Raw genomic sequence first — 14674 nt, 5'->3', positions numbered from 1 at the left:
AATTCAAAAACTTTATTGTGGTGGAATAAAAGGCCTTTACGGAAATACTTGCAAAGCCAGTATTGAGATTCTGCTGCCTGAAAATCAAAGAAAATAAAAAAGAGGAATAAAAAGCAATAAACCCACGACAGACCCCAACCCCAAATTTACCAGACTTATGTTGGCTCCATCCAATGCAACTGATCCTGATCCCGCCTCTCAGTTCATCCTCCTCTGCTTCCCTCGTCATAAAAATTAAAAAACAAAAAATAAAAAAATCCTCCAATCGTGTCATCTAACGTTAATTGAGTCGAAGGAAAAACTGGCCAATTGCAAGAAGTCGCTCGATCTAGTTTTCCATTACGGATGGGGGGGCTCCAATCCTACGATCCCAGGTTATTTGCTCCCGCTCCATGCATCCAGCCATTCCCTATGCTAATCCTGATTCTCAATTGATCCAACGATCCGGCTTCACGGATTGGGATCCTCAGAGCACTCCTCCATTGCAAACCTTTAATACCAGCAAAAACCAAAAAGAGGAGGCAAGTTAGAATCACCACTGTTCCCAATTTTTTCCGCATCAAAAAAAAATCTCAAAACATGCAACTAGAATAAAGCTTAAGTTTTTTTCTTTTACGAGACTCTAAAAAGAGGAACTGAGAGCATTTAAACTGTCCATCAAAAGCTACCAAGTAAATTTCAAGCAAGAGAGGAGAGGGGGGGACACAAAAAAATAAATCTTTGCTTAGCTTAAGGCCAGACTTGTATGCTCAAACGTCAATTAGCATTGTAATGAAAAGGGGGAGAAAAAAAAATGCACACAGTCTACCTTACACATTGAAGACAAATACTTAAATGGAAAAAAATAAACACTTCCCTATTGATGTTACACACATACTCAAGAGACTATTGCCTACACATTATACATCTACCTGCTACTGGGTTATCCTAATGAATGAGATGTGCTCCATAAAACCTTTATTCCAAAGATTTTTAATCCATCTTGACATCTATAGGAAGACAGTAAAATCCACATTTGTAATAATGACAAACCACCAAAAATCCGAAGACACAAGAACAGTGAAACTTCTTACAGCTCGATATTTGAAACTTTGCCGGATAAGAAAGACTATCCATTTCTTTTATTTTAAAAAAAGGAGAAAAAAAAAGAAAAAACAATAAAGCTGAATCAGGTAAAACGCACTTTTCTTTTAAATAGAATCAGAGCCTGACAATTAAGGGTCTGAGGACTATTATAGGTGAAAGATATGGGAGCAGAGATACAACATACCAAGATGTCCACCAAAAACATATCACCCGCGGATGTGAGGAAGGGAGGTAGGGCAAGAGGAACAAGGGAAAGGGACAACCAACAAAATTAAAACATGGACTCATCAAAAAAAGCCAAAGTGGGTAAAAACAAGGGGATGGGGGGAGAAGTAAGGGGAGGAGGAAAAGGGAAGGTTGTGGTTTGACAACAGGGGGGAGCAGGGGAAGGGAAGGGGTAGGAGAGGAGAGGGAGTAGGCTCCACCTATAAAGCGTCAGTGCTCAGTTCTGGCCGTCGCTGTGCTTAGGAGCGGGATCGGGAGCGGCTGTGGCGCGGGGAGTACTGGGGGGAGCCCCGGCCGCGTCGTGCAGGGGAATAGCTGCGGCTCTTGCTGCGGCTTCTGCTGCGGCTCCTGCTCCGGCTTCGGGAGCGGGACCTGGACCTTCCGTAGCTGGGGCTGCGCGGCCCATCGACCTTCACCCGCACGTACGCGGTCTCGCCCTGGGGGACATCAGAACACACTCACACTTGAGCACGGCACAGGAAGAAGTGGGGGGGAAAACAACCACCATGCTTTGTTAAACGGATTTGCCATGCAGGCTCTCTCTTTTTAACATACCAGTAGTTTTGGGAGATCCTATGACATTAGTACTTCGGCCTGACGCTCCCATGCTGGTATTGTGTCTAACGCCAGCGTGCGCGGTCCAATTTTAGCAAACATGACGGGGGGCTTGGGGGCTCTACAAGTCCAACCGCTTCTGAAGCAATCGGCTTACCTCCACGACACACATCATCATCCATCATCCCAAGTGTTTAGTGTGACAAAAGGGGCCAGACCTACCTCGTGTGAGCGGAATTTAGTGTTGTCCAGCTTTCGAACGGCGTAGGTCATGTCTTCTTTGCGCACAAATTCCACAACACCAGTCCCATCGCGGAATACATCAGCATAACATACATCACCTGCTTCACGCATGTGATCCTTCAGGTCCTGCCAGCTGCCACTGGGGGGAAGCCCTGCATGAAACACACAAGGAGACGAGACTGGTTTGATAACATTGCACAACGCCACACATTTATAAATGTACTTCCACATTCTGAGAAACTCATCCCAATATCAGAGGCGGTTTGACGATAGAGGCGAGGCAAAGGTAGGCAACTGCCTTAGGGCCTCTCCAACTTCCATCAACGGCATGAACTCCCCAAGGATAGGGTATGGATATTAGGATATGAAGATTCCCCCAAACTAAATTAGCCGTGGGCCATCAAATTGCTAGGTCTGCCATTACCCAAAATGAAGAAACCTTTCATACGTTCCTTCTTAACCTTGCATCACAGTCTTAAAGGATTTATCCGGAGTTGGAACAAATTTGCCTGTTTTTTGCATGTTTGGGATGAAATACAGTCACTCTAGAGCAAAATCAAGGCAAAAGGATGCGTTTTGAGAAAGTTTGATAATATCACGTTAGCCTCGTTAGCCATATCAGCTATGCAATATGAAAGATGCGGGCATCGTTTTTCGGCGGTTACACACATTTCAAAAACACAACATTTTAAAGTCTTGCACAGCTCAAAACAACGTCACACTTACCTCGTAATATGTTGAGGGTATCCACACATAAACCGAAGTGTCCAAAGTCCTTCGTGTATTCTTGAAAGGTCTGCAGAATGTGTTTTATGAAGCTACTACCTTGAGAATATCTAAATTACGGTCAAGACAACTATTTGACACTAAAGCCCACCAAGTAGATTGCCGAGTGCGTCGCACCATCAGCTATGATTATTTCCATAGCGAGTAACCACAGCTGATGGTGCGACGCACTCGGCAATCTACTTGGTGGGCTTTAGTGTCAAATAGTTGTCTTGATCGTAATTTAGATATTCTCAAGGTAGTAGCTTCACAAAACACATTCTGCAGACCTTTCAAGAATACATGAAGGACTTTGGACACTTCGGTTTATGTGTGGATACCCTCAACATATTACGAGGTAAGTGTGACGTTGTTTTGAGCTGTGCAAGACTTTAAAATGTTGTGTTTTTGAAATGTGTGTAACCGCCGAAAAACGATGCCCGCATCTTTCATATTGCATAGCTGATATGGCTAACGAGGCTAACGTGATATTATCAAACTTTCTCAAAACGCATCCTTTTGCCTTGATTTTGCTCTAGAGTGACTGTATTTCATCCCAAACATGCAAAAAAACAGGCAAATTTGTTCCAACTCCGGATAAATCCTTTAAGTCAACAGGATGACTCTTTGGTCAACGTACAGGAGAAAGTGAAAGTAAAAGTGCCACTCACCTGAAACTATGACTCTGTACTCTGAACGCCTGGACGGAGGTCCATAGCGGCCCCGTGGGGCACCACCACCCATTCCTCCGAATCCACCTCTGCCCATTCCCCTTCCACTCCTGGGAAACTCCACTCGGAGACGGTAACCGTCGTAGTCGTAGCCATCGCGTCCATACACTGCGTCCTCCGCGTCTCTGTAAGGGGGTTAGCAAGAGGTGGATAAGTCAGTGCCAGTAGCAATGTGAGTACATTGGCTGTGCTGTTGGAAGTTTCTGGTTAATGCGCTTTAAGTTTCTTTGCTGCCTACATGATCCTCGCCCAGGTCTCTGGGTACTAAACAACAACACTGCAGCCTGGCAACTGTAACTTTACCCCGGCACAGTGTGCCTACTAACTTTGTTTGCTACTTTGTATATTAAGCAACAAGGGCAAGTTGACAGGCCAGAAATGTAAGACCTGCACAATATTACTCGTTTTGGACACGATGTAAATAAACATCCCGCGCAAAAAAAACCCTTGGCAATAGTTCTACATGTTCGGGTTAATAACTAACTGAACCCAGTTTGCCGATAGCTGGCGAACTTTCCATCGGGCACGCGCGCCAAAGAAGTTAGCCAGCCATTTACCCGTGAAGAACTTCCACACTGCAGGAGCTAACAATAGAGTGCAGGATCTCATAATATTGACATGACGTGATCCACACAAACAATGCCCTGCGGACAAGGTACATCTTACAGAGGCATAAATAAGCATGCACGTTCTGGCCAGGTAGAACAACGCTTGGACATATATAGGCAAAAATAGCTCATCATTGCAGGCATGTTTAACTAGCCACCAGCAACCAAATAGCTAACTCCTAGCGTTAGCAACACATTTGGATTAGCGTGCTACATGTAGCTAGCACTACCGCAAATTAGCCAATTTACCTTGGATCCTCAAACTCGACAAAGGCAAATGGAGGTCCTCCTCTGCGGTTCTTTAGGTCGATGTCTCGAATGGCGCCGTATTTGTAGAACACATCTTCCACATCTTTCGTGCGAATATCGGGTGGCAGGTTCCCCACATAGATTCGGCAGTCGTTGTTCCCAGCTGGGCCTCTGATCACGCTACTGCCACCAGACATGGCTTACAGGCCAATGTTCTCCGTGGTAGAATAAGATTAATATGGCTGATGCGAGATACTAAAAAGCCCTATCCGAGGTCGCAAAAATACCTCCGATGGCTTAAAACTCTACACCTGCAAACCCGATACAACAAATAACCTTGGCCCTGCGACAATATTTTTCGCGTAGGGTCCTCTACTAACTAGCATTAGGCTAACCGACTTAGTAAGGAGCGTGGCCACACACGACCGAACGTCAAGAACCGCGCTAGGGTAGTGCGCATGAATGGTCCCCGGAAATATGCCTTGTGTTGACCTAAGGTACCTCCTACAATGTGCATCCGATAAATAAAATAGTCCCCTTTTGTTTGTGTTTGCCTATTTCGCCAATCGTTTAGAGCGTGTCTCAACAGAGGCATGTTTTCACAAATTGTTTAATTTTCCGAGTGTATAGGCCCACCTATTTTAATTACTTAGGCCTAAATTAATTCATAAATAGGACAGCAAAATGAGTGACTTTGTGTGATGTGCCATAAACTCTGTAAACACCTACCACTAATAGCCTATGTGTAGCATATGCGTATGTTAAATTATTATCATAATTCATCATTGTCATGGGAGTTTGTGCCATGGGTAAGCACGCCTGGTTTTATTGCGTGTGTGCTTGATGGTGGTGAGCAGGCGCTCCAGGCGCACTGACAACAATGGGACCTTTTACGCGGGAGCATGGTGAAGTGGGAGGGAGCTATGGAGAATTCTGTAGTCTGTGTACCAATATTTGGCAATCTATTTCTCTAAATAAAGAAGCCTATGCGTGTTTTGTCTGCCGTCTTGAAATGTCAATATTTTTTGGCAAGGGTATGGATAGGCCCTTATTTCTATAGGCCTAGTAGCCTTTGCCTGGTAGGCTATTCATCTAAAAACAAAGATCTACCAACATAATTCAATTATCACACAGAAAACATGACCTTATCAGGACATGCTGAGAGACAATAGGCCTTAATTGTGTAGGCTACACACGCCTTCCCTCACATTTGCGAGCGATCAAAAATGGCCTACGTTGGTCAGAGATAGGCTAAATAATTAATTATTAGGCCTAGATTAGCCTATCAATGATTTAAGCTAATTCCAGAACTTGACTGCTGTTCATACTGAGAATAAGAAAGTTACCAACAAAGAACAAGCCAAGAAAATTTACACGTCACCATTTTATTATTTGAACATACACACTGTAGGCCTATATTGTACAATACAACAAATAGGCCTACATCAGTCACAACAGTCACACCAATCTGTAATAGGCCTATGCAAGGGATGTGGCAGACTTGAAACAGGAAAAGAAAAGCAGAAATATAGAAATGCTACAAATTGCTGATAGTGACAAGAAAGATTGATGCATAGCCTAATTCAACAATAATATTTGTTTTTCTTACAAACTTCTTTCCAGAAAGACCTACTCCTGTCAGATTTTCCTCAGCTTTACTGTACATTACAGTTAGCTGACACTTTTATTCAAACAGACTCACTTACACCGAACATTTGTTGTCTCCTGGAGCGATGCAGGGTTAGGTGCCTTTCAAGGGCACATCAGCCATGGATGTTATGGCATTCCAACCTGTAACCTTCTGATTCCAAGGCCGAATCCCTAGCCACAGGCCATGGCTGCCCCTTACTATAGATCCTGTCTGTGTTTGTGCATCTGACTTCTTGAGGAAAATAACTTAAATAGTGATCAGCTAAACATGTTTATAATCATTTCTTCTAGCGTGAGCAGAGGGAGCATTTGAACCTGTGCTGCAAAAACATTGTCACAATCACAGCAGCGAGTAGTAAGATATACTATTGTTGTGATTTATAGTGTTATACTGTAAATGGGGTGAAGGCTGTGACCTATTTGATTGTCATGTGGCTTTTTTAAGTTTGAGAGTCATGTGGGGTCTATGCTCAGTATGCGTAGTGAGAGATGTAGTTTGACTGTGCTGCTGCTCCTCCGCTGTGGTCCCCTCCAGTGTACTTCCCCTGGGAAGCCAGACTGTTTATCTGAGAAGGAGAGAGAAATCCAGAGAGAAATCCAGAATTACATCACACAGAGTTAGGGTCGGGGTTTTCATTGCCATTCAACAATTGCATGAAGACAATGTCAATCATTTAAATCCTGAAACGACATGAAGTGGTGTAGTCTATAGAACGCGGGTATACAGAGTATACCCACTTCTAAATTTCAGGGATTTCAGTATACCCACTTAAAATTGATTGATCCATTGTTTTGAATAGCACAAACTCTTACAGTATACCCACTTCAAAAACTGATCAAATCTACAGTATGAGTATACCCACTATAAAAAAGTAGACTACACCACTGAATGAAAAAGTAATAACATTTCACATTACATAAGATTTGAAGAGTTCAGATGCAAAACCCCCTAAGTGCCTTTTCAGAAAATAATCTTAATTCATTTTTATTTAATACAAATCGATCAAAATTGCATACTTTTTTATTTTATTTATGAAATATAACTATTTATATGTATTATCAAGTACATAAATGTAAACCACACCAACAATGGGGTTCTCTAAAAATATAGAAGTGCAGGTCTTCAGAAATGGAGTTAGGGGGTTTTGCATCTGAACTCTTCATTTTTAAAAAACATTTTTAAAGAGTCTGGATCTGGTGGTTGACTTGCATATGATGTATACGCGGAAGGGTGACCAGAGGGAGGGAATACAGTACATGCGATGATGATCTATGTCCTACAATGTATTTATATATTTTGTGCAACAGAATGAATCCGATGTCCAAATATGTTTTTATATACAGTGAGACCAATGGCAAATTTCATGCTGGCATGACAATAAAGTCTATTCTATTCTATTCAATTCTATTTTTATTTAATTATATTCCATTCTCATGACGGGCATTGTAAAAAGATATACGGTAAGAGGTCTACCTGGGCCCTCTTGATGAACTCCTCGGTGGCTGCGACCTGGTTGTCCTTCTGGCCGTGCCAGGCCTTGAGGGCGGAGGCCTGCAGCGCGCGGCCGAAGGAGAAGGTGAGGGCCCAGGGCTTGGCCAGGGGGCAGTTGTTGATGGCGCTCAGGTGGACCGAGGCCTCCTCCTCACTCTGGCCGCCCGACAGGAAGGTGATCCCTGCAACACACACAGCCAGGGCTCTAAATTAATACCAGCCGACTGTCTTTCAGAGGTGTCAAAAGTAAAAGTACTTTTGTGGTGTAATTACAACACACATGGCATTACATAGTTGTTAGTTACACCATTTACTCCATTGTACCTAATGAGGTGGATAGACTGTGTCATTACTGAAAAACACTGAAAACCTAACAAGGACCCACCACAAACTTGATCCAACCAGTGCAGAGTTAGCTGATCGTAAGACAAGTACACAGGTCTACTGGTTACTCAGCTAAGTTACTTGTGTTGGAAGGAAACTGTGTTTCTTTTCTTTACTTTTACTCTTACTTTTGACACCTCTGCCGACTGGCCAAATGCTGAAATTTCAATCTGGTTGGTGGAAAAGAAAATGTACTTGCCACATTGACCCAGTGAGTGTGTGTGTTTTGGGGAGAGTCATATGAAAAGCTCTTTTCCAAAACGCTATATCCACCATTTTTGCATTTTAATATTGGAATTGACTGTTTAGACGTCCTATAATCTATGTGTGAATTATTGCCATTCAAATGTTTTCAGAACATACTTTTTAAAACCTCTATATAATGCATTTTGCAACTCAATTCAATGGAAAGCCAAATACAAAAATGTCAATTTCCCAACATTCAATAAAATTCATATATCTCATTTTGGAAAAGAGCTCTTCATATCTATTATAGCCATTTTGGCTGGGGATGAAAAAAGTTAATTTAGAGCCCTGCACAGTCAAGTATCATGCACATGGGCTCACTGTGGCAGCAGGCAGCGCTCTATGTAAGCAGATATCCATAAATGGGCTATGCCCATGTGGACCCGGGATTGAGTCTGGCCTAGTAGGTAATTTCCCGATCCTTCTCCCATCTTTCTCCTGCTCGTCTCTGGTCACTTTCCTGTCCAAATCAAGGCATAAAAGCCCAAAAATAATTCTAATATTAAAAGAGTGTCACACGCTTCCAAATTAAAATGGGTGCAGGGTCAAGGATCAGTCTGAGAAAGGGCTCTGGTGGCCTGAATCGTTACATCACAATAGAATGCATTAAAGAGAGTTCCTTGGTGTGTGACTAATCATTATACCCTTGATTCCTGCAATTCAATCATGCAGTGCTGTTTGCGCTAATATTGTTTGTTTTTCAACATAGTGATTTTTCTCAGAACATGGAAGTTTAATCACACAAGAAATTAACTTTTAAGTAAATTGGTCATATGATGTCACATTTTTGGCATCAGGATAAGGAGAAATGCTGATCCACACAGCTGACTTTGACTTTCATGCATGGGCTTTGTTTTTAGAGCTGAGTGCCTTGGCCAGATCAACTGTTCTCTTTTCCTTTTCTCCATTAGGCATTTTATTTGACCTTCTCCATAGCTGTGCATTGCTTAGCATGGACGTTCACACTAATAGTCTACCGCTGGTTCTCAACCTTTTTTGAACAAACGCCCCGATGACCTCCTCATAAGCCTCCCAAGACCCCCTGACCTCATCATAAGCCTGCCAATGCCCACTTAGTATTGAAAAATAAAATAGACTATGCCCCCCAATGGTGACTAAGCCCCGCCCTCACTCAGTTGTGTCCTTCCCAACGCCCCCTGGGGGGCTGTAGCGCCCCCGTTCAGAAACAATAGTCTACAGAGTATTCCACAACACCTGTGACAGCGGGGGGCACAGTGCGCCGCAGGGCCGTCACCGTAGCCATGGCAACCTCCTGGGGGGTGTACTTGGTGAGGCAGCTGTGTCCCGGGGTCACCATGTTAGGCTTCAACAGGGTCCCCTCCAGATACACATGGTGCTCAAACATGGCCTTGTAGACCGCCGTCAACACCTGGGGACAGACGTACAGGACAATTGAAGAGTTCAGATGCAAAACCCCCGAACTCCATTTCTGAAGACCGGCACCTCTATATTTTTAGAGAACCCCGTTGTTGGTTTGGTTTACATTCATGTACTTGGTAATACATATAAATAGTTATATTACATAAATAAAAGAAAAAAATATGCAATTTGGATAGCTTTGTATTAAATAAAAATGAATTAAGATTATTTTCTGAAATTGCACGTTTTGCATCTGAACTCTTCAATCATAATACAAACACACTTGGTTCAATGTTAATTCAACACTTAAAGTAGGACCGACTCAGGAGAGAGTTACTTTTGACTCCACAGAATTATTACTGTAAAATCTACTGTGTAGTAGAATACAGCAGAGATATTTGACTTCTCCCGAATTGTCTGGAATTATGGAAATATAGACCAAAAAAAGGGTAAAAGTAGAGGAGAGCATGGCCAACCTTTTCTGTGACAAACTGGCAGCACTTCAGGTCGTGCTCCCCGTCTGGCAGGACTTCGGGCTCAATAATTGGCACAATGCCATGCTGGAAAACAAACACACAGGGATTATAGATAAACATTTACAGACACCACAAATGGACTAGAGATGATGATGATAATGATCCACTTCATGCAGTGGTCGGGACCCCCAACGGAATCACAGAACACAGTGAAAAACCTGTGTGTTGACCTGTTGACCTGTATGGTTAATAAGTGTATTTATTGGCTACATGTCTTATATTGACTCTCCAAATGAAGAAAAAATATTGTTGGAAAAAGTATTTTAACCTTTGCAATATGACGAGCAAGGGGAATCGCGAAAATATTTGTAGGTCCAAAAGAGGGTCCCATTAGAAAAAGGTTGGGTCTGACTGATAATCCATACCCAACAACACTTTCACTGTACCACAGGGGGGCAGTATGTATTCATATGTGTAGTAAGCTACCGGCACAAGTGTTGGTAGGCCTATACTAACTCCAACAGTGTGTGTCCACTCTCTTTACCTGCTGACAAATGCTGGCGTAGCGTGCAAGGACGTTGGCGTTTTCAGTGATGGCGAGGGTGGAAGGGTTACTGTTGCTGATCTTGAGGACACAGCGCCACTTGGCGAAGTCTGCCCCATCTTTTTTGTACTGAGCACAGCGCTCAGAGAGGCCATCAAGTCCTATTGAGAGCAGAAGTAGTGATTGTTAGAGATGCAAAGTAGTACTAGGTGGCGTTAGTTGCAATTGTGCATGGACCGTGTGGCAACATGCATATGAATGGTTCAGATTGAGGCTTTTTTTCACAGGAAATCTCTGTGGGAGCACTCTGGATATTTCCATTCAGACATTACCAATAGCCTTTTTGCACAGATGGGCCTGTCTACTCATTGCTGAAAAGTCTCAACTACACCATATCAACATTGCTATGACTAAACTGAGAGCATTCAGTAACACATTACATTGCCTGCCTGCCTGCCTGCCAGAGTCTTTGCTTGTGCATTTTTCCATTGCCCTTACCTTGTGATGTAGTCTCTCCATTGGTCCCTGCCAAAGGCACCACACCCTTGTCAACCTGGAGGGAGAAATCGCTCAGTGATTGTCATGATACCTGCACCTAAAATATGAAACTACTGATATATTTGTTTACACTGAAATGCGAATGGGTTGGCAGACGCATTCACAGATTATGTGTAGTCCTGCTGCCTGTGCATGTAGGTGGCGATTTGACCAATTTGCAAACCTCGCTGATGATGAGTAAACATACTGTAAAAATTACAATTAAATTATTTAATTAATTTTGAAATATCGATTATGAAATAACCTTTTTACTTTTTGGAGCCAGTACTCCTTTGGTTGAAAATATAATATGTGAGGACGTGCTGTAGCACAGGACTCTTAACACGCTGTACAATGGTACAGGCAGAATTTCCCATGGGGACCCAGGTTTGAATCTGTCCTGGGTCATGTCCCAACCCTGCCCCATCTCTCTCTACCACTATAGTGTTCTGTATCCATGTTCACTGTCCTGTCCGAATGAAGGTGGCTGAAGCCCCAAAAAGCCCCAAAAGGGGCGCTGTGCAGCCGACTTGCCCCCCCACATTTGGACTTGTTTGCCCATGGGGCCCCACCTTCAAGTCTGGCCAGGGTCATTTCCCAACCCTACCCTGGTCATTTACCCCCCCCCCCCAAAAAAAAAACAAATCCCCAAAACAAATCCCCAAAACATATAAGTAAAATGTTTACAAAGAACAGACAGCCCCTACACAGGGGCGGATCCAGCCACTTTTGTGCCCTAGGAAAAATATAAACATGGGGCCCTCAAAAGTCATTATATAGACATGAAATTCTGTGTTTCGGTGCTATTCAAGTGTTCTGTCTCATATAGATCTTCAATTACTTTACATTAGTGACTGACACATTACAATCAAGTCTGTTGACACATAAGATCAAGCCTTTTGCGTGTTAACCTCAACTGGTGTAACAGCTGGGGCCCATTTGGGAGGACAGATTTCATTGGGACCCTAGAATTGCTGGCAAAGGCTGCCTACACACACACCTTGATTCCCACAGTGATGCCCTTGTCCTTGATCATCTGGACGAATTCGGTGCCGTCGTCGGCTGTCTGGTAGAGCGTCTCGTGGAAGAAGATGACTCCCCCGATGCAGCTGTCTATGCGCTCGTCGGCGGTGAAGAGCACCTGCCGGTACTGCCGCCGGTTCTCCTCAGAGTTCTCCACGCCGATCTGGTTCAGCCGCTTGCCCATGCTCCCTGTCATCAGACATGAGGAGGATTACCATCAAATTCAGTCCTAGTACTGTGGCGCAGCGTGCTATATGGCATACAATATACAGGCCTATCGGGACCTGGGTTCAAATCCAGACTTGGGCCCTGAATAAAGGCAAAAGCCCCAAAAACATTTGAAAAAGCAATGAAACATTTCAAATGTTCAACTTTTTTTCACCATATGTAAAGAAAATGCTGGAATAGTGTTAGTAGATAATTAAAAAAAACATTTTCATCCAAATTCCAAAGCATCTTAAATTCAAAAGAAGACGCTAGCTAGACTGTTGCCTGTCAGGTCCACATGGATAAAACACAGTATGGGATAGACAAAAAAAATGAAATTTTAAACTTTAATTGCGTGTAAGTTGAAGAGCTCGGTCATAATGATATAGCTCAGATGAGGGTGAAATAGGGCGCACTTCATGTGAGCATGTGTAGATGGGTAGGTAATCTAAATCCAGGTAGAAAAAACAGCGATACAGGAGTTAATATAAATGCCTTTTGGTTTTATCTTTTAATCTAATCATAATATCAATCCATCACAGTAATATAGCACTAAATTTCATTAACAACTCAAAATTCAATTATGGGATGTTTGCATAACCAGGTGTGGATCATCTTTTTGATTAGATTATTTTTAATCTAAGCCTAATATCAAAATATCAGAGTAATATAGCACTAAATGTCATTAACAATTCACAAGTCAATCATGGGACGTTTACCCAGGTGTGACAAAAGGTGAAGTGACGTGTCATTTAATTTTTTGGCGAGGTTATTTTGGTCGTGGGTTGGCGATACTTGCTACTTTGGGAGTTGTAGAACTCCCCTAATCCCTCTACAAATTAAACTTTAACAGTATTCAGCCCAACAGTTTTTAAACATAACAAAAAGAACACTAACTCTTTTATTGTGGTGCAAATTATGTCATAAGAAATAGGAAGACACACAGCATCTACATGTCAGTCATTGCTGTGCACCATTGAAAAAAACTTTGATTGGAACATTAGGCTATAAAGTCATATGGGGTTTGTACTTCAAAGTAACCAATCTTCTAATTCTCTGGTGCTGAACGATGAACATCTATGGCGCACCCCGCTAAGGCCTTGACCATAAATGCATGCCCATGGGTGCCCACAGAGGCGCATCTTGCCACCAGGCAAGACAGGCAGTCGCTTGGGGCCCCCAAGCCTCTAGTGAATAACAGCCCACACTTTACCGCAGTAGTGGCAATTTTGGTTCAAATGTTCATTCTTTTGCATTTTCGCTTGGGGCCCCACCTGACCCTAGAATCGCCTCTGGGTGCCCAGGTTCTAGTTTGGTCCTCTCCTGTCTCTCACATTGACCTGCCATAATACCCCCCTCCCCCCCAATATATGCATGTTTATGAAAAAAAAGATTATTTACTGACCTACAGACTCATCCGCTGCCAAAATGCCCTTCCCAGGGGAGACGATGCGCAGGGCAATCTGATGCAGCTCTTTCTTCTGCTCAGTGGACAGGGTGGGGAACTGGTGTGCCATTTTGGATGCTTACTTCAATCTTAAAAAGAAAAGAATAATGAATCCATGGCTTAGTTTCATCAAGGTAGAACTGCAATCACATCGTCTCAGGGTTGGGTTGGGTCACCCTGTCTGTCCCATTTAGAAGTGGAGAAAATTCTGGAAATCTTTTTTTGTGAACTGGGAACACTCAACCGAGGTTAGGGCAAAGTCATATCAGTAACAGTGTTCAGTGTTCAGTGTTTTAATTGGTACTAAGATTGAACAAAAAGAACTGACTTAATATCCCATCCAACAAAAATGCTTTGAAAAGGACACTTCAAGTTCACAATAATCTGCCTGGTGTCCTTAATCTTAACCTGTTATTGCAAACTCAAAGAAAAAGGTGATGATCCACGGTGCTGAAAAGCATAGGATGAGTTTCATTTAACAAGCCAGTTACCATAGGCAAAGGTGGAGAAATTGTCTACATTTGGTCCAAAGAACAACCAGGCATTTATTTTTGCTAATGAATACAATTCCACAGTTAAGTAACTTGTTAATAGTGCCGTGGCATGTTTATAAAAAGTATAAAAACATGTTTAATCCAATCAAGCCATTAATACAGGCTAATTTATTATATCAAACAAAGATTTCCAGAGATTTTCTAGTTTCAATAATTGCACATTTGCCTAACCTGCATCCTGTGGGGCACCCTAAGGTCGGCGTCAGCAATGCATGAGTAACCAAATATTAAGCATGCATTAAAATACTAAAGTAAAATTTAATTAGACAGGA

The 14674-nt window shown here is 42.7% G+C and overlaps 2 protein-coding genes across 2 annotated transcripts; both read right to left on the bottom strand.

Moving 5' to 3' along the window:
• Positions 1-955: 955 nt before the first annotated feature.
• LOC134454516 (serine/arginine-rich splicing factor 1) lies at positions 956-4924 on the bottom strand. Its single transcript, XM_063205572.1, has 4 exons — positions 4463-4924; positions 3546-3730; positions 2089-2261; positions 956-1748 (listed from the first exon to the last, which is right to left on the bottom strand). Exons 1-4 carry the CDS (start codon positions 4657-4659, stop codon positions 1551-1553), a joined length of 753 nt encoding a protein of 250 aa, XP_063061642.1. The 5' UTR covers positions 4660-4924; the 3' UTR covers positions 956-1550.
• A 923-nt stretch (positions 4925-5847) lies between these two features.
• Positions 5848-13918, bottom strand: aldoca (aldolase C, fructose-bisphosphate, a). Its single transcript, XM_063205568.1, has 8 exons — positions 13807-13918; positions 12172-12383; positions 11133-11187; positions 10635-10795; positions 10091-10174; positions 9450-9624; positions 7587-7786; positions 5848-6678 (listed from the first exon to the last, which is right to left on the bottom strand). The coding sequence occupies exons 1-8, from the start codon at positions 13916-13918 to the stop codon at positions 6583-6585; spliced, it is 1095 nt and encodes a 364-aa protein (XP_063061638.1). The 3' UTR covers positions 5848-6582.
• Positions 13919-14674: the final 756 nt, after the last annotated feature.

This window comes from Engraulis encrasicolus, chromosome 8, assembly GCF_034702125.1.
Source record: "Engraulis encrasicolus isolate BLACKSEA-1 chromosome 8, IST_EnEncr_1.0, whole genome shotgun sequence".
In the NCBI taxonomy this organism is placed as follows: domain Eukaryota; kingdom Metazoa; phylum Chordata; class Actinopteri; order Clupeiformes; family Engraulidae; genus Engraulis; species Engraulis encrasicolus.
This window is presented reverse-complemented; position numbering and strand designations above follow the sequence as displayed.

Excerpts from the sequence above, each read along its gene's own strand:
- aldoca (XM_063205568.1), bottom strand. The coding sequence starts at position 13,918 with ATGGCACACCAGTTCCCCACCCTGTCCACTGAGCAGAAGAAAGAGCTG. Across the intron at positions 12,384-13,806 it reads GGCAGCGGATGAGTCTGTAG|GGAGCATGGGCAAGCGGCTG; the intron begins GTCAGTAAATAA and ends GTCTGATGACAG. Across the intron at positions 11,188-12,171 it reads GCATCACTGTGGGAATCAAG|GTTGACAAGGGTGTGGTGCC; the intron begins GTGTGTGTGTAG and ends TTCTCCCTCCAG.
- LOC134454516 (XM_063205572.1), bottom strand. The coding sequence starts at position 4,659 with ATGTCTGGTGGCAGTAGCGTGATCAGAGGCCCAGCTGGGAACAACGAC. Across the intron at positions 3,731-4,462 it reads GTCGAGTTTGAGGATCCAAG|AGACGCGGAGGACGCAGTGT; the intron begins GTAAATTGGCTA and ends ACCCCCTTACAG. Across the intron at positions 2,262-3,545 it reads GTACAGAGTCATAGTTTCAG|GGCTTCCCCCCAGTGGCAGC; the intron begins GTGAGTGGCACT and ends TGTTTCATGCAG.